General features: G+C 41.6%; 4 protein-coding genes across 4 annotated transcripts in view; 3 read left to right on the top strand and 1 right to left on the bottom strand.

Moving 5' to 3' along the window:
• Nucleotides 1-19,358, top strand: part of LOC134815899 (cilia- and flagella-associated protein 53-like) — an 889,273-nt gene that overhangs the window by 244,001 nt on the left and 625,914 nt on the right. The window lies entirely within an intron of this gene.
• LOC134815896 (probable ubiquitin carboxyl-terminal hydrolase MINDY-4) overlaps nt 1-19,358 on the top strand; it is a 623,521-nt gene that overhangs the window by 249,730 nt on the left and 354,433 nt on the right. The gene's annotated exons all lie outside the window — the stretch shown is intronic.
• Nucleotides 8,561-9,623, top strand: LOC134814737 (uncharacterized). Its single transcript, XM_063822933.1, has 5 exons — nt 8,561-8,594; nt 8,731-8,826; nt 9,025-9,114; nt 9,343-9,466; nt 9,613-9,623. The coding sequence occupies exons 1-5, from the start codon at nt 8,565-8,567 to the stop codon at nt 9,621-9,623; spliced, it is 351 nt and encodes a 116-aa protein (XP_063679003.1). The 5' UTR covers nt 8,561-8,564.
• Nucleotides 12,611-17,409, bottom strand: LOC134815335 (uncharacterized). Its single transcript, XM_063823854.1, has 4 exons — nt 17,139-17,409; nt 15,734-15,912; nt 15,253-15,354; nt 12,611-12,914 (listed from the first exon to the last, which is right to left on the bottom strand). The coding sequence occupies exons 1-3, from the start codon at nt 17,324-17,326 to the stop codon at nt 15,269-15,271; spliced, it is 453 nt and encodes a 150-aa protein (XP_063679924.1). The 5' UTR covers nt 17,327-17,409; the 3' UTR covers nt 12,611-12,914; nt 15,253-15,268.

The following is a 19,358-nucleotide window of genomic DNA, read 5'->3' as shown; positions in this document are numbered from 1 at the left end:
AGCATATTTTTTGCTTTCCCTGTCAGATATAAGAGGAGGCATATGAAGTATGACATGCTTGGTCGTCATATTATTGATAATTGTAAATTTATTTGCTGAGATTGAGACTTACCAGATGCTTTTTATCTGAGCATCAAAAACTATTGACCCTAGTTTTTTACTACCAGGTTTTGGAATAATCCCATAAAACCCTTGTAAAGTGGTTGTTTTTTGGTGAATCCTGATTGAGAATCGGGTGCGAAAAGAATTACACATACAAGCTGACCTTCAGGGACCCATACTTGGCTAGGATAGATTAATTCTCTCTAGCTGCATGATCCAAGCTCCTATATACAGGATCGGAGAGTACAGACTGTGAAGTTTACGCACATAATGTTGCATGTTGGCACCCCTTTCCCTTTTAGCGCCTGTGTACAAAAAGGGTGACCGCACATCAGCAGCCAACTACCGACCAGTCTCCATCATTTCTCATCTAATCAAACAGCTTTTTGTCTCCGCACCAACATGGTTTCCGTAAAAAAAGGTGTTGTCTCACTCAACTTTTGGACCATGTAGACAATATCCTAAAGACCCTTAATAGTGGCGATGAAGTACGCTAAGGCATTTGATAAAGTGGATGACAATATTCTTCTAGCCAAAACTAAATGCTACAGCATTACAGGCAAAACTCTACAGTGGCTTGCTGAGTTCTTAAAGAATCGCCTGCAGGCAGTGGTTGTGTGTTAGGTCCAATCTTGTTTATTCTTTATATAGATGACCAACTGGACACGTTATTGACTGCTCTTGGAAAGGTCTCTGCTGATGACATGAAGCTTATAGGCAAGATTGCTGATTTAGTAGCAAGGTGTTTGCTTCAAGAGGACCTGTTTAATGTCATCCGTTAGTTATCAACTACAAGCTTAATAAATCCCTGCTACTGAGAGAACTCCCCTTCTCCAACAAAGACTGTAACAGCTAAAGCTTATCAAACGGGTTAACTATCAAACCAACACAAACAGTCAGGGACCTTGGAGTACTCCTTTCAAATGACTGCTCATGGACGCCCCATATCCATCAGATGCTGAAAACTGCTAGGGAAATGGCATCATGGGTTTTTTTTTTTTTTTTTTTTTTAAATTTTTTAAAGAGAGGCTGGGCCAAGATAGCCCACGAGAGGATAGCATTGAGATGCTCTGCCTACCTCTGGGGTGTGGCAACCTTGGGGAAGGTTGCCGGTGAAATCAGAGTGATTGGTGGAGGATGGTGTAAGATGATATATGAGTCAAAATGATACGCTTAAATGCCAGCTGGGTTTGGAAAAGTAAAACGAGACGAGACAGCATATGAGATAATACTTTAAGTCACCCCGGTCTGATCCAGCTCTTCCGGCACAATTAAGCGTTTGGTGCGGTTTGCGAAATTGACAATAGTGGTGATGTGTTGGTTGTCGAATATGTCATTGACTGAGAGGTAGTAGTCCTGGAAATATTGACCTCTAATTTGGGCAATAGCTGGACACTGTCCAAGGAAGTGTGAGACAGTTTCCTCTCCGTCGCCGCACATAGGACAAGCACTGGTGTTTGATTTGCAAATGGTGTGAAGGTGTTTGTTTAAGCCGCAGTGACCCGTGATGAGGTGAACTGCAGTTCTGTAATCTTGTCTGTTTTTGCTGAGTGTAGTGTTGAGGTTTTTGATGATTTTGGCATGCTTGTGGCCGAGTGTCAGTTTGGTGTGTCTGGGACCGTCGCGTCAGTGGGTCTTCAGTGTCATCAGTGACAGATCACCTTTCCTGATGCTCCCCCTTTTCAAAACAAGGTGAGAAGAAAGCTGCAATACTATTGCCCAGTCTGGAACCCCAGACTATAGAAACAATTTTTATTTCTCCCAACAATTTGTATTTGGTCGATGTAAGAGCCTTTCTCCAAAAATTCATCTGGACTAACATTTTGGTATGTGCAAAAGCTTTCAGGCCTGCACATTCCTTGCCCCGTTAGTTGCCTGTCCATTTACAACCCAATCAACAGTCGAGGACCACTAAACAATAAATCGCAACAATATGAATCAGTGGCCACTCATTGCGAGAATTCCTTTGCAGTGAATGTTGTCCATTGTTAATGGACTCACCCGGCGCCCGCTACTTCGTAGCACTTGCCTCATGCTATTTCGAAGAAATTTAATAGTAAGTAAAACAAAATTTAGTAAAACAAAATTTTTATTTACCACAAAACAATCAATACATATTTAATATTATTATACATTTACAAATAAATCTAAATTTAAATTCAGCTATATACACAATACACAGCCCGCCGCGCAGACGCCACACATTGCTGAGAGATTCTCTGGTGCAGATGTAAGCGCCGCTCGCACGAGGATTGTTATCTTACAATTACATGTCACGATATATTATTAATTATCAGAGAATTTTAGAAGCAAAATAATTATTGCATATTGTGAAAATTTCGGTCGTTAACGCAGTACAGGGCGTGGACACTGCAATGCTAATAACGGAAAATTCTGAGGCACGAGTTTCATTCAGCTACCCAATTTATATGTGACATGTACTTGTATTAAATTCAGATAAATGTTAGTAATAATAGACGTTAACATTTTGCAATTTACAATTGCACTTAAATCACATCTAGCAAGTTACTAATTCTTTGCACTATATATGTTACGTCACTATAGTAAAACAAAGTATTTTTTTAGTAAAACAAAGTATTTTATTTATTAGCAGTGCAATCAATTCATATGATATAATTATAAGAATATAATAGTATGTCACACCTATTTAACTGTTACGTTCGAGTAGTTGTGCCATGGCTAAATTTAACTAGGACCAGTGGTGTCGATTAACATTTAAAAGGTGATTCTAAGTGACACAAATGGAAAATTTTAAGAAAAGACGGATCAAAACACAGATCCAAGGACAAGGAGACCCCACTGCAGGACCATACATGCTATTGGCTTGTGCATGGCCCAAAAGGTTCCAGTTGTCCAGGAAACTGTACGTAGCTGGTCAACTAGTTTTGAATTCAGACTAGGCTTGATGAGTTCTGGGGTTTCTAGAGGTAAGATTTGATGGTGCCAGGTTTGTTCAGGCGGACATGGAAATTATGCGAGGAATATATAGGTATATAAAAATCATATCAATATAAAAATAGATCCAAAAATAGATCCAAAGATTCACACGGCAGTCAGGGAACTTCCAGACAGGATGCTTTTGAAACTGGTATAATTAGCGCTTTTGTAATTAGTTGTATGCAAGGGATGGGATGCTGATTGACTAAGCTGGTTCAATGCCCCAGCTATTTAGGGGGAGCCACTCAATTTCACGCCCAGGTGTTTTCAATTGCTGGGTTTCAAGTAACAGCTTTTTGATACGGCTCTTGATAATTGAGATGGGGGAGGAAAGGTCGGAAAATTTACTAGAGCCAGGGACCATGACATTGTTTTCATTAGGAGTGCATTTGTCGAATATTTCATCAGCCAAACTGTTCCATATAGTCGTACCTTTGACGACAAAATTGTGTTTAGAAATGTCAAGTTTGTGTCGGGGGACCCGCATAGTTTGGCTACATGCTCTGGAACTTGTTTGGAATAAACTTGTCAGAGAGATAGGTTGATGCAGTTTCAAGATTTTAAACAGTTCAGTGGATATATGTTGGGTGTACAGGTTGTGGATTGACATGATTTTCTCGGTATTGAATATTGGCTTAGTGTTTTCCAAAGCAAAGCTCCTTTTTGAGATGTGTTCACTGTATGGTCTTGCACGTGCACATGTTTCATAATACTCTGCCCGGTCAAAGCTTGGTTTGCTTCCAAATAGAAGGCGTACACATCTTTTTTGGATGGAGAACAGTTTAGATAGTCTATAAGGTGTGACACCACCCCAGCTACTGATACAGTAGCTCATATGAGACTTGAATAAGGAGTCATACAGCTTATGGTACTCTGTTTCTGGAATAAACTTCATAATAGCATATTTCATTCATATTGTACGTTATATAAGATAAAAATAAACATTTTATAATTGTTTCAATGTTCAACACTGCTAAAAACCAAATACCTACTTGCCCATCGATTAAGCAGTTGCCAAAACAAGGCTCAAAGTTAATTTATCTTCACACCTCGTTTTGGAGACTGAAGGATGTCAATAAATAAATAATGGATAATATCAATACTGAATATGATGTAAGTAAGTAAGTAAAAATTATGACATAACATCATCACACATGTCTACAAAGTATCAAAACACTATATGGAAAAATATAAATATCTTACCATACCACCAAAATTAATAAATTATTAACTACAACTTTATTTTTAAAAAATTTTCAAATAAATTCAGAAAGCATCCCCAAAAGATAACCCTATTCATACTTCTTGTCATACGTTGTATGACCCGCCGTGCACGAGTGCGCGGCTCCCCTGTATTGTAGAAACTCTACTATAGTGAAGCGACATTGGGGGTCACCACGTGATACAACATACTTCTCAGTGGAATAAAGATTTATAAATCGCTTTTTTGCCACAAAAGGGTGGAAATAAAGATAATCGTTATGCTTCTCTTTATTACTAGCATAGCTAGGTCCTTCAATTTTCCCTAATACTCCCTTTTAATACTTTCAACGCTACTATATAACAAATAATTTGAGATCATGAATACGATGTAGTTACATTGAAACGTCGAGTGAACTCTTTTCCCTAATAAGAGCATTTTTACTTATCGCAGTAACCGGGATAAAAATAATTTTGCACAGAATACATTACAACAATGAGACTCATAAACAATACTCCAATCCAGATTTTACACTTCATTTACTGGGCCGCGCTCAGCCTGTCATTCAGCTGAGAGCATTGCGCGTTTGAGAGGGTTACATATCGTCAGGCTATGTTTATGACCACGATAGCCTGAGGTCCCCAGGTAACACTTCATTTGAAGTCATTAGAAATATATTTAAAAATCACATCTTTCTTAAACGGATGATGATTAATCACTCTACACTCGACTGTCACGTGACCTTTTCAACCCTATCTTTAGCTGGTCCTGAACGACTATTCGAAACCTTAACCCTCTAATCTGATCCCAACCCTAACCCTAACCCAATCCTTAACAAAAGCATATGCTGAAACCATAACCCTAACTAGATATTAGACTAACTTCCTTATACGGTCATATCACGTGATCGAAACAGTTTTTCGCCAATATCTCGTCAGGGGTGCATTTTAACCCTATGTCATGGGGGCAGGGGGGGGGGTGATTCGGAATCAGCGTCCGAAAATACATTGAATGGAGTTGGTTTCAACTGTCTGGGGCCCTTTTAGAACAATCTCGAAGATCGACTGTAGAGTGATTTAGCACGCTCGTTCTTAAACCCTTCTAATTTAATTTTAAAACTTTAAGTCACCGAGTTCTTAACATCTGAAGGGAGTTTGTTTGATCCAGTAAAGAATAACTCGCTCTGGAAGAAATGAAAAGGACGTCACTTCTCCGACGCATCGCGCCGCGCACTTTGTTCACCTAACCATGTTCACCTAACTATGTGCTTTCACAAACAACAAAGCGGGAGGCGCGGGGGCGCGCCACTACAAGCGCAAGGGCTCTGGATATAACAACGCACTTCGTTTTACCTAGGGCTAGGGACATCCGGCTTTTCCACTCATAAACAAAAATTGCATTGAAACCAATCGTTGATGCGGCAGAATGACACACTGACCACGACGCATAGTAAGCATTGAAATTGTTAATCAAGGCAACCATGTAATTAAGTTTGGTAGACTCTATGCACTATGGTTTATTGATAAGACAAAGCAGGGCCGCGCTGTATATTATATAGCGTCAGTGATTTTTGAGAATATTGAAGTAAAAAAATTGAACAGACTAGCGAACTTTTCACTTAACCATGTGCTTTCGCGCCGCTGCGGGCGCGCTTATTTCACAAGTTAAGCTTCATTGCCAGAAAGAGGAAAAAACTTTTATTGCTCTACGTGGGTACATAAACAAAATGGATAACAAACAACAAATATGAAACCCCCCTCAAAAGTTTTGCACTTAACCTCATCCCACAGGAGGACTATTGTGCAAAGAAACTGCTGCTCACTGCTGCTTACTGCTGCTCACTGCTGCTCGCACTGCTGCTCACTGCTGCTAACTGCTGCTAACTGTTGCTAACTGCTGCTCACTACTGCTCACTGCTGCTGTCGCGCGCGCGCCCATAGCAGCAGTGAGCTAGCAGCATTATCTTTGCACTATAGTCCTCTTGTGATCCATGCCCATGCCACGATGATGGAGTAGATCATGTGTTTTGGAAATTATGTGTTTATAAGTTTTGATTGCTTAAAGTTCAGAAATATTGGTATTTAATTGAATGTAAATATTGTTTGAGTGACCTTTTATCGCATTGAAGTGAATATTGTCCCTTGAACTTTAAAATAGTGCTTAACTGTTAAGTATTTGATTTTTATAAGTCTAAGTCCGATTAACATAGTTTAAAGAATTTTGCCGAAGCCTTAAGTTAGGCACTGATTTGTTCATATTATATTATATTATATTATTATGGAATAAAATCGATCTTTTTTCTTTAAACTCTGTGCAAGTTTGAAGTAACATCTATGTTCCAAATTCTAGTTTGTTAGGCATTTGTGATGCAAACACCTTTTGTTGGTTATGGTTATTTTTGGGATGATAATATTTTTGACTGTTTTTGATAGATCTCTCGACTGATTTTGGCTTTTACTAAAAATGTCCACAACCGACAATATTTGGAAGTTTATTGTACTTTTTAAAGAGCTTACGGAAGAATCCTGCTTTCCAGCTGATAATTAAGTAAAAGAATATGAATCTGTTTAAAACCCACAGCTTGAACAATTTGAAAACTTAGAGAGCGTGTTTTTGCAAATAGAAGCCCAGTAGTCTAACTGGGTTAAAACTATTATTTGTGGTTTCACAATACAGTATACATAATATCTCTTAGTTGCATGGCACGACAAATGAAACCTCTCACATTGGCAGTACTTTTGAGTATTTTAGTGACAGTATGGTCTGACGAACTTCTTCGGCTAATACTTGTTAGTGAACAAAATTATGTTTACACTGAAAAAAAAACTCCAGAAAATTAAGATAGCATGCTTTCTGTATGGCATGGTTTATTAATTGCACATATCTCTTTTGGACATTTAGTTCAGCTTAGTAGTTTTCACCAGTTCTAACCTAACAATGAATTTACTCTCAGGTGATTTCAAATGGAGAGACAACGCCATCCATATCACTAAAAGATAGCGCTTGGGCCCAAGAGGGAGTTAGTCAACTAACAAAGGTTAATATATAATTTGGCTTATACCTTGAATCCTGTCATAAGACCTGACACATGCATTTATACCAGGTTTTTTGACCCTTCACAGTGGCGTAACGTTGCCTGTTGGCGCCCCCGCCGAAAATTCACCCCCCTGTTGGCGCCCCCTCCCCTTTTGGCCCCGTCCCTAAAATTGAACAAATTAGGTGATCTTAGACGATATGCCATTAAAATCTCTAAAAAAGTATGTTTCTAGAGCAAAACGCTCAATTTTGCTAGTACCTCAGTTAAGTTTTTAAAAATTGTCCCACATTCAAACGACAATTTTGCGCCCCCCTAAGATGGCGCCCCTCGCACAGCAGGGTCAGCGGGGCCTTCCGTTACGCCACTGCCCCTTCATAGTTCTATAGTTGTAATGATTGGTACTTGGCTTACCAGCTTACTTTATCCTATAATGAGGGTACCTTGGATTGTAAACACAGCAAGTTTTCATTTAATTGTACATTTTTGTACACCCACTCAAATCTTTCTAAATGTCATGTTTGTTACTTCTGTGGACATACAATTACACACATATACAAGGAAATCAAACAAAATGATCGGCAGTCCTGTGTTAGTTTGCCTGTTTTCAAAACACGAAATCACAATCATTGAAATTGTTACTTCAATTTCAGTATGGGATTGACCAGGAATACAGAAACGGCATCTACATACGAAATTTGTACACAGATCCTAGCTCATCTCTTTATCTTCTGGATACAGAGTATCACAGAAAACTGGTTTGTTTGTGAATATGATCAACAGATTTCATATCTTTTATTCTGTAAACAGGGGCTCAAAATTTTTGACTATTTTTTTGAGCTTATAAAAAAATCTAACTACTCAATTGTAAAATGTCGCAAAATTCCCAAACGTTTGGGTAGTAAATCCCCCCCCTGCCCCCCTCCTTGTGTGATGATATCCTACACTCCCACAGATTGAGGTACAAAGTTCGCCCCATGATGCCAATCTGATGAGCACCGAGACATTTCTCCGAGGATTGTACAAATCAACCAACAAAACACAGGTAAACACAGGCAACAAGGAATACAGATAGCACTCTGCTACTGGAGTATAAGCTTATTATGTAATTAATACTATGACTTATCTATCTTCTGGTATTACGTTTTATCTATTATGCTCTTCACAAGTAATTTAAACAACTTGCATTGTAATATATCGTTCTCGCTTAACAATCTTGCTTTATGTATAAAATACTATCTATGTCAGGAAAATGGCAAACCAGATGTGATGAGACCCGTGCCAATTTACGAAACGGAGGTAATAATATAACGGAGGTAGCAGGGACGTAAATTTGATGTCAATTTTCAATAAATTACCGTAAATATCTTGCTTATAATGATCGAAATACTACATCAAATTGTTATTAAACGATCCTAAAATACATTTCTCTCAGTACCTTGATATGACAGATTGCATCGGGAGACGAGAGTTAGTAACGCGTGAAGAAATGAACACATGGGACATTGTAGCTTTCTGGGGTCAAAATCAGGTGCTTTTCAAAAAGAAAACTGGATACCTCCGGAGAAATTATCAGTTCCTTTTTGAGAAGCAAATCCGGTATTCTCGACTATAGACCATTCCAAAAGTTCTCTCAATATTTGTCCGTTACTTCTATTAAGACCTATAATACTTCTGTGCACAATTACCCCCCCCCCCCCCCCCCGCTTCCTACACCCCTGCTTCTCAGGACAAGATATACGACCTGTATAACAAAGTAGGATATGACGGTAACGGAATCAACATGTTAGAGCAACTGTTCAAAGTTCACCAATATCAGGTAAAGGGTAATAGTAAGGTAATAGTAAGGTAATAGTAAGGTAATAGTAAGGTTATAGTAAGGTAATAGTAAGGTAATAGTAAGGTAATAGTAAGGTAATAGTAAGGTAATATTAAGGTAATAGTAAGGTAATAGTAAGGGGTCACTACTTAGGAGCTTGTTCACATCTATATTCTTTATAAGATATTATCAGGTAACTAATAAAATATTCTGAGTTTTGATCTCCAGGGTTTCTACGAGTTGGTCCAAGAAAAAGCTCTGACTGTTTACGAAGATATTCTAAAACAAGGACACGACTTGATCTGGAAGAGCAAAATGTTTTGGAGTATGGACAGTGTGAGAGCTCTAGCTGGTACATATTAACAATGCTCATATAATAACAATGCTGATATAATAAATAATAATGCCCATAATACTGATATATTATATATCGTATCAGTTAGTAGCATCATATCTCACTTATTTCCTCTTAGTCTTTATTTATTCTGATGTTCTCAGGATCCCCATGACCACTGTTTGATAAGCCCTCAGCAGCATTCCTTATATGGGCATCACGTGTTTACTCAGCAGCAAATATTTCACATTCTTCTTCTCATGAGGCAGGTAAGTAAACTGATTACACACCACTACTCTTACCTTAACGGACTTTATTTGAAACGGAAATTATTTGAACGGACTTTATTCGGACGCTGGCAGCCCTAATATTATGTCCGTCCAAATCAAATTCCCTTCCTTTTACCCAAATGTATTCTACTGCAAACTTATTATCCAGGCTATTACTACTTTTAAATTTCGGTAAATTTCGATTCCTATCGAACTTAATAAACGATATCATTAGATAAATAGAAACAAGTTGTGGCTAAATCACATTATGGCATAACTTTCTTTGACTTCCTCGGTCATTATTCGCTGAAATTTAAAAACTAATCGCCAAAAAATGAAATGTTTATTTAAGGTTTTTGAAATGCCGTTCAAAAAATGAACGGTCAAATTACGAAAACTATAAACATGCTCATCACCCAAATTTTTATGGTCAACCAGAGCATTTTGGCTTATTTATTAATAAATATACTATGTACTGTAAAACCATCGATTTGTGCGAGGAATTTATTTTCGCGATTTTTACGAGGAATTTATTTTCGCGATTTTTACGACACAAAAATTCGCGAAAATTGATGCTGCGAAAATTATCCACTTTTAGAAAGAAGTAAACGCCCACGAAAAAACTGATTGACACGTGCACATCACCTGAAACGTGCACAGCACCTGACACGTGCACATCACCTGACACGTGCACAGCACCTGACACGTGCACATCACCTGACACGTGCACATCACCTGACACGTGCACAGCACCTGACACGTGCACAGCACCTGACACGTGCACATCACCTGACACGTGCACATCACCTGACACGTACACAGCACCTGACACGTGCACATCACCTGACACGTACACAGCACCTGACACGTGCACATCACCTGACACGTACACAGCACCTGACACGTGCACATCACCTGACACGTACACAGCACCTGACACGTGCACAGCACCTGACACGTGCACAGCACCTGACACTTGCACAGCACCTGACACGTGCACAGCGCCTGACACTTGCACAGCACTTGACACGTGCACAGCACCTGACACGTGCACAGCACCTGACACATGATATGTCTGTTGTATGCCTTACATTATGAACGTTTGGGCGATGTTTGGGCGACACTCCAAATATTGACCTAATATTCAGGAAAAGCAATGAGTGAGCTGGATACTAAAGTACCTAATATTCAGGAAAAGCAATGAGTGAGCTGGATACTAAAGTATCAGAATGTAAGAACAGGAAGTGTACAACAGATGCACTACTTGTAATCTACACTTGCACTGGGGAGACACTAGCTTGGGTTAGTTCTCTTTTAGTTACTAGTATCATAATCTACCATATATTATTCACATATTATTCACATATTATACTTATAATTACTTCAACTACCCCAGCTGCCTGAGATAAAAATAGAAGAACACTAAAAACCCGCTAGTCGAAAGCTTTGTCCGAGGAAATTTTAAAAATCAGTTATGTTTTAATTTCTCTTTACTGTAGAAAGTATGGATTTGTATTTTACAATGACGACAACGTTGTACTTATTCGGATTCTATAAACGATACTTTTTACCGTATTAACAAATGTTAATCACAACCAAAATTATGAATAGTTGTAGCGTGAGCGTAAACGTGAGTTAGTAATGACGCATGGCAACGCGCGTTGCTAATCTGTGTTGGTCGCGCACGTGCAATATCCTGCTGTTGCTACGCAACGACGTAGCCAAACAATGATGAAAGACGATTTACACGTCATGTACTTTGAAAGCTCCTGCTAAACAAACTTTTCGTATCACTAAACTATGTTTCAAACAAGTGATGAAATTACGCCATTATTCGAACGTTTATTTTTCCTCTCTTCCGACGTTAATTATAAAAAATTTAAGAATGCAGTCTGCTATTCTTATCCTTTTTCCAACTTCATTTGCGAGCTGAAATTGACCACAAAAAAGGGTCGGGTTTTGCCGGGGGGATTTCGTAAAGTTTAAAATATAATATAGATAAAATAAGATTTTGGGTCGAAATCTAGATTAAGAATAAACTTTTGAAAGATTTTTTTTTAAAAACAGATCTATATTCTCCGATAAGTTGTTCCTTGTATCGAATTATAAAGTTCAACTCCGGGAAAAAACCAATTATATTCCAAAAATGAAAATTATAATATGTATTATCGTAGCTATGCGCCTGTTTCCACTCTAACAACTCTAAAAGCGCATTAATATGATAATTTCAACTAAAGGCAACTTTGTATGTGCTCAGCTATGTTTTGTTCGACAAGCTCCATTTTAATCGTTTCAATGAGATCTAATCTTGTGTGAGTTTTGACTTTAAATTGATAACACTTATTATATATATATATATTTTGAGTAAACATTGGCTGGTACATCGGGCCGGTCCCCAAAAAAAATCGATAAAGCAATTTAATTTTCTTTATGTTCTGCCCTTTCGAGTTTACAAATGTCAAAAGATGGGATTCATTTTATGACCGAAGATTTCGCCAGTACTGCTGTACCCCCCCCCCCCCCCCCCCCCTCAATAATAACCTCATGATGACTCCCTTCTCGTTGCACTGTATCCTGCCCTGTTTCTCTAATCATGATATGTAACATTCCCCCGTACTCAATAAGTAGATTTAACTCCAGATAATCGTTAAGTTGCCGGCCCCAGTATGATAAGTAAGGGTAAAGGGTAAAGTAAAGGGTTGCCGGTTATTTGCGAGTTCAGATAACGGTAGGACAAATAGAAACAGTCGGGGGGGGGGGGGGGGGGGGGTGTTACATTCCGTAATACACCGTCATATTATCGTACAGAGTAGCAGTAGTCTACTAAAGTCTACTACTCTGGTGTAGGAATGTAACACACATCTAGCTAATAAACAATGTTAGACAATATTCATTATATTAACTAAGTACGGGTATTGATGAGGGCATACAGATAGTTTATTACACATATAATATTATCGTCCAATATATTATATCTTTTTCTAGAAGCTTACAAAAATAAAAAGATAACATAAACCAAGAAGTCTCATGCTTTATCATCACACTCCCGTCCTTCATACAACATTTTCCCCAAAATTCGAAGTCTAGCTTCAATAAAAGAATGTTCACTACAGATAATGTGTCACGTGATAATGTATCACGTGACCTTAGTGACCTTAGTGACCATGCTGGTAACAACACCGTGCCTTTAGAACTCCCTGAAATTAAGGAGTATAATGTATGTATTAGGTATTATACATATTATATTCTCAACCCCGATCATACATTATTGTGGGGGGGGGGTCGGACCGCATTATTGTGGAGGGGGGGGGGGGGGGGGGGGGGTTCGGACCCCATTATTGTGGGAGGGGGGGTTCGGACCCCATTATTGTGGGGGGGGGGGGGGGTTCGGACCCCATTATTGTGGGGGGGGGGGGTTCGGACCCCATTATTGTGGAGGGGGGAGGTCGGACCACATTATTGTGGGGGGGGGGGGGGGGGGGTCGGACCACATTATTGTGGGGGGGGGGGGGTCGGACCATATTATTGGGGGGGAGGGGGTCGGACCACATTATTGTGGGGGGGGGGGGACCACATTATTGTGGGGGGGGGGGACTACATTATTGTGGGGGGGGGGGGTCGGACCACATTATTGTGGGGGGGGGGGGGGGGGGGGGTCAGACCACATTATTATTGGGGGGGGGGTCGGACCACATTATTGTGGAGGGGGGAGGTCGGACCACATTATTGTGGGGGGGGGGGGGTCGGACCACATTATTGTGGGGGGGGGGGGGTCGGACCATATTATTGGGGGGTCGGGGGTCGGACCACATTATTGTGGGGGGGACCACATTATTGTGGGGGGGGGGACTACATTATTGTGGGGGGGGGGGGGGGGGGGTCGGACCACATTATTGTGGGGGGGGGGGGTCGGACCATATTATTGTGGGGGGGGGGGGGGTCGGACCACATTATTGTGGGGGGGACCACATTATTGTGGGGGGGGGGGACTACATTATTGTGGGGGGGGGGGGGGTCGGACCACATTATTGTGGGGGGGGGGGTCGGACCATATTATTGTGGGGGGGGGGGGGGGGGGTCGGACCACATTATTGTGGGGGGGGGGTCGGACCGCATTATTGTGGAGGGGGGAGGTCGGACCACATTATTGTGGGGGGGGGGGGGTCGGACCACATTATTGTGGGGGGGGGGGGGTCGGACCATATTATTGGGGGGGAGGGGGTCGGACCACATTATTGTGGGGGGGGGACCACATTATTGTGGGGGGGGACTACATTATTGTGGGGGGGGGGGGGGGTCGGACCACATTATTATTGGGGGGGGGGGGGGGTCGGACCACATTATTGTGGGGGAGGGGTCGGACCCCATTATTGTGGGGGGGGGGTCGGACCGCATTATTGTGGAGGGGGGGGGGGGGGGGGGGGTTCGGACCCCATTATTGTGGGAGGGGGGGTTCGGACCCCATTATTGTGGGGGGGGGGGGTTCGGACCCCATTATTGTGGGGGGGGGGGGGTTCGGACCCCATTATTGTGGAGGGGGGAGGTCGGACCACATTATTGTGGGGGGGGGGGGGGGGGTCGGACCACATTATTGTGGGGGGGGGGGGGGGGTCGGACCATATTATTGGGGGGGAGGGGGTCGGACCACATTATTGTGGGGGGGGGGGACCACATTATTGTGGGGGGGGGGGACTACATTATTGTGGGGGGGGGGGTCGGACCACATTATTGTGGGGGGGGGGGGGGGTCAGACCACATTATTATTGGGGGGGGGTCGGACCACATTATTGTGGAGGGGGGAGGTCGGACCACATTATTGTGGGGGGGGGGGGTCGGACCACATTATTGTGGGGGGGGGGGGTCGGACCATATTATTGGGGGGTCGGGGGTCGGACCACATTATTGTGGGGGGGACCACATTATTGTGGGGGGGGGGACTACATTATTGTGGGGGGGGGGGGGGGGGTCGGACCACATTATTGTGGGGGGGGGGGGGTCGGACCATATTATTGTGGGGGGGGGGGGTCGGACCACATTATTGTGGGGGGGACCACATTATTGTGGGGGGGGGGGGACTACATTATTGTGGGGGGGGGGGGTCGGACCACATTATTGTGGGGGGGGGGTCGGACCATATTATTGGGGGGGGGGGGGGGTCGGACCACATTATTGTGGGGGGGGGGTCGGACCGCATTATTGTGGAGGGGGGAGGTCGGACCACATTATTGTGGGGGGGGGGGGGTCGGACCACATTATTGTGGGGGGGGGGGGTCGGACCATATTATTGGGGGGGAGGGGGTCGGACCACATTATTGTGGGGGGGGGACCACATTATTGTGGGGGGGGACTACATTATTGTGGGGGGGGGGGGGGTCGGACCACATTATTATTGGGGGGGGGGGGGTCGGACCACATTATTGTGGGGGAGGGGTCGGACCCCATTATTGTGGGGGAGGGGGTCGGACCCCATTATTGTGAGGGGGGGGGAGGGGGTTCATTGATGGGATATTAAAAGATTAAAGCGTGATGTCTGACCAGTTAAGGAGAGAAGCTAAGATAGCAGTAGTGAAGCTAAGATAGTAGTAGTGATCATCCAGAAGCCAGGACTTGTAACAGTACTGCCACTTACATTTGCATCTGTATAAAGACAGTCATTATATTTCATTATTTTACCAGAAGTGAGATTACAAGATTAATCTTAGAATGTTATATATTTGAACTGGATAATTCCCCCACCTGTCTGTATTTCTACAATTAGAATGTTATATATTTGAACTGGATAATTCCCCCACCTGTCTGTATTTCTACTATTAGAATGTTATATATTTGAACTGGATAATTCCCCCACCTGTCTGTATTTCTACTATTAGAATGTTATATATTTGAACTGGATAATTCCCCCACCTGTCTGTATTTCTACAATTAGAATGTTATATATTTGAACTGGATAATTCCCCCACCTGTCTGTATTTCTACAATTAGAATGTTATATATTTGAACTGGATGATTCCCCCACCTGTCTGTATTTCTACAATTGTCCACTTGTACTTGTCCGCGTGTACCCCCTTGCTGATATCATGAGCTAGTGGTTCCCACATGTCTCCAATCTTTGCAGCTGCCTGCCAATAATGGGTTCCTGCGTCTTCAGGTTCCACAGCGTTTATAGAGGTTACTGAGTCCTCAGACATTTCAAACCTGGTGAGGTTTATATCTCAATATCATAGCAGCAAATAATATTCTATAATATTACACGTGTTTATTTTAGTACTATCACGTGACAATACATGTGCTGTTATTTCAACCCAATATTCTGCTTTTCACTAAGGCGGCTCCAGAAAAAATTCTCTGTATGCGACTTCAGAACTATTCGTTGTGCAATACTAATCACGTGACAGTGGGATTGGCACGTGCAATATTTATCACGTGACAGTGAAATTGGCACGTGCAATATTTATCACGTGACAGTGAAATTAGCACGTGCAATACTTATCACGTGACAGTGGAATTGGCACGTGCAATATTCATCATGTGACAGTGGAATTGGCACGTGCGATACTTATCACGTGACAGTGGGATTGGTAATGTTGCACGTGCGATACTTATCACGTGACAGTGGGATTGGTAATGTTGCACGTGCAATACTAAAGTACTAATAAACTAACTGATTAGTAAATAAACTGATACCACTCATTTGAAAAAGGCTTATAAACATTAGTCGTAAAATGTGGTAAACGTGTGTTAGTTGCTGACGTGGAACATTTTAGACTACAAAGTAGTAGTAATATACACCAGAGTGCAAACTTAAGTCACAATTAAGGTGATCTACGAACACGCTCAGCCATAATTTGTTTGCCTTTTTTAATAAGTTTTAACAGTTATCAAAAACAATTAATTATTAATTAATTATATCCCGTGAAAATTAATTATATCCCGTGAAAATGACTGCGATTAAAAGTGAAATATATATAGTAACAATATGCATAATACAGTAGTATTGTAGTAACAATAACCACAGCTGTAGTAGTAGTAGTAACAATAACCACAGTACTGTAGTATTGTAGCAACAATAACCACAGTAGTAGTAGTAGTATTGTAATAACAATAACCACAGTAGTAGTAACAATAACCACAGTAGTACCTAGTAGTATTGTCGTAACAATAACCACAGTAGTAGTAGTATCGTAGTAACAATAACCACAGTAGTAGTAACAATAACCACAGTAGTACCTAGTAGTATTGTAATAACAATAACCACAGTAGTACCTAGTAGTATTGTCGTAACAATAACCACAGTACTGTAGTAGTGATATTGTCGTAACAATAACCACAGTACTGTAGTAGTAGTATTGTCGTAACAATAACCACAGTACTGTAGTAGTAACCACGGAGCCGTTCTTGCAAATAACACACCAACTACTCACGTAAACTTCTCTTCAGTTTTAGCCTTATTCATTGCTTCAAGGAGTGAGTCGCCGTCAGCAAGACCAGACACAACCATGTTAAAGGCGTATGAGCCAGATATAACGGTTATGGAGTAATCTTTATCTTTAATCTCTGCGTGGCCGAGTGTGAAACACAGAGCAGTCACCAGTATAAACGTCTTAAACATAACGGAGCTGAAATTAGCGACAAATTAGATGAGGGACGGAAAGAGAGTGAGTAGAGCTAGCTCACGGAGGAGAGAGAGAGAGAGGGTTTACATAAAATGTTGGAATGGCTTTCAACTTCCAGCAAGATAAACAAAGGACTCATAATATCACGGTCCACGAGCTATTTAAAGCTTATATTTAACGGGGGAGCATTATCACGCACTACCACACTACGCTACATATCAGCATTAACAATATAATATGATAAAGTAATATTAAACATACCCTCGCAATGGTTACCAACTAATAAAGGAATTTACCTGCAGGGTACCTGACTTCAAAGATAGCTAGAAATTGTAAATAGTTGAGACGGGACCCCTAGTTGTGGGGAGACGGGACCCCTGATCACATTACAGGGCACGTACCCCCTCGTTAGACCATTCACAACTGTCTGACGGACGGTGAAAAAGTTAACTTTTAAAGTTTTATTTTTCGCATATTACATATATATACATATATATTGACATAAATTATGAATAATTACCTCTGCTTAGCGTAAGAATATGCTTCAAAGATCTAAAAGGAAAATTCAAAAATGTGAATATTTATTATTTAACTTACTATAATATATTTTACTTAACGCTAGAAAGATGAAATCTAATAAACGGAACATGTATTTAAAAGGGCCAATTAGACCAATTCGAATAATACACTAAATTCTGAAAACTGTGAACATCTCATGAGAGATAAGCCAGTAAGCAGATGCTTGTTTTCAATCCTCATTACCATCTTCCTAAGATATCTGTCTCACATGGTTTGACTCAGATGTCTTTGATCTATGAAGAAACAAGGAACGTCTACATAAGAGTCTCCTAACACCAATAAATATTTAAAATTTTCCAGAGCTAGGGGGGATTTTTAAAATGTCGTTGATGCAAAAATGGACGCAAATTTTGAAGATGCTGATAACAGAAAGTTTAAATCGTTTGTGAAATCTAAATCAAATTATCACTGCATCCCTGAAACAGTGAACTATAATGGTTGCTTGCTCCTCAGGGCAGTGCGAGTCGTTCAGGGGGGGGGGGGGGGGGGGGGCTTGTTCACAAGTTAATGACTATTTCTCCGCAGGTGGAGAGCGCGGAGTGGGGGAGGGGGGGGGGGGGGCAGTGCGAGTTGTTCAGGGGGGGCCTTGTTCACTTAATAACTATTTCTCCGCAGGTGCAGGCGCGGAAGGGGGGGGGGGAGGGGGGGGGGGGTGGGGGGCAGTGCGAGTTGTTCAGGGGGGGGGGGGAGGGGGGGGGGGGGTGGGGGGCAGTGCGAGTTGTTCAGGGGGGGGGGGGCCTTGTTCACTTAATGACTATTTCTCCGCAGGTGCAGAACGCGCTAGGTATCTTCAAGGGTTACGAGCCAGTACCTGCCACCATGCTACAACTGTTCACTAAATGACTATTTCTCCGCAGGTGCAGAACGCGCTAGGTATCTTCAAGGGTTACGAGCCAGTACCTGCCACCATGCTACAACTGTTCACTTAATGACTATTTCTCCGCAGGTGCAGAACGCGCTAGGTATCTTCAAGGGTTACGAGCCAGTACCTGCCACCATGCTACAACTGTTCACTTAATGACTATTTCTCCGCAGGTGCAGAACGCGCTAGGTATCTTCAAGGGTTACGAGCCAGTACCTGCCACCATGCTACAACTGTTCACTTAATGACTATTTCTCCGCAGGTGCAGAACGCGCTAGGTATCTTCAAGGGTTACGAGCCAGTACCTGCCACCATGCTACAACTGGAGGTGTGGGGCTCTGATAATGGGACTTATGTAATTGTAAAAAAGACACAGAACCTCAGAACCAAGGAGGTGAGCTCACTATTAACTAATATTATTTAATATTAATTGGTTTGTGTTTTAACAAGGCCGTAACTCACGCATTCTTCAGGTCTCCTGAAACGTTTGATATGGTTTATGTTGATTTGATATTCTAAACAGAAATTACGGTAAACGCGTCGCACATGTATTAATGATTATCCAAACATTAAATTGAACAATATGT

This window comes from Bolinopsis microptera, chromosome 5, assembly GCF_026151205.1.
Source record: "Bolinopsis microptera isolate Bmic1 chromosome 5, MBARI_Bmic_1.0, whole genome shotgun sequence".
NCBI lineage: Eukaryota > Metazoa > Ctenophora > Tentaculata > Lobata > Bolinopsidae > Bolinopsis > Bolinopsis microptera.
Note: the sequence above shows the minus strand (reverse complement) of the source record. Positions and strands in the feature narration are given on the sequence as shown.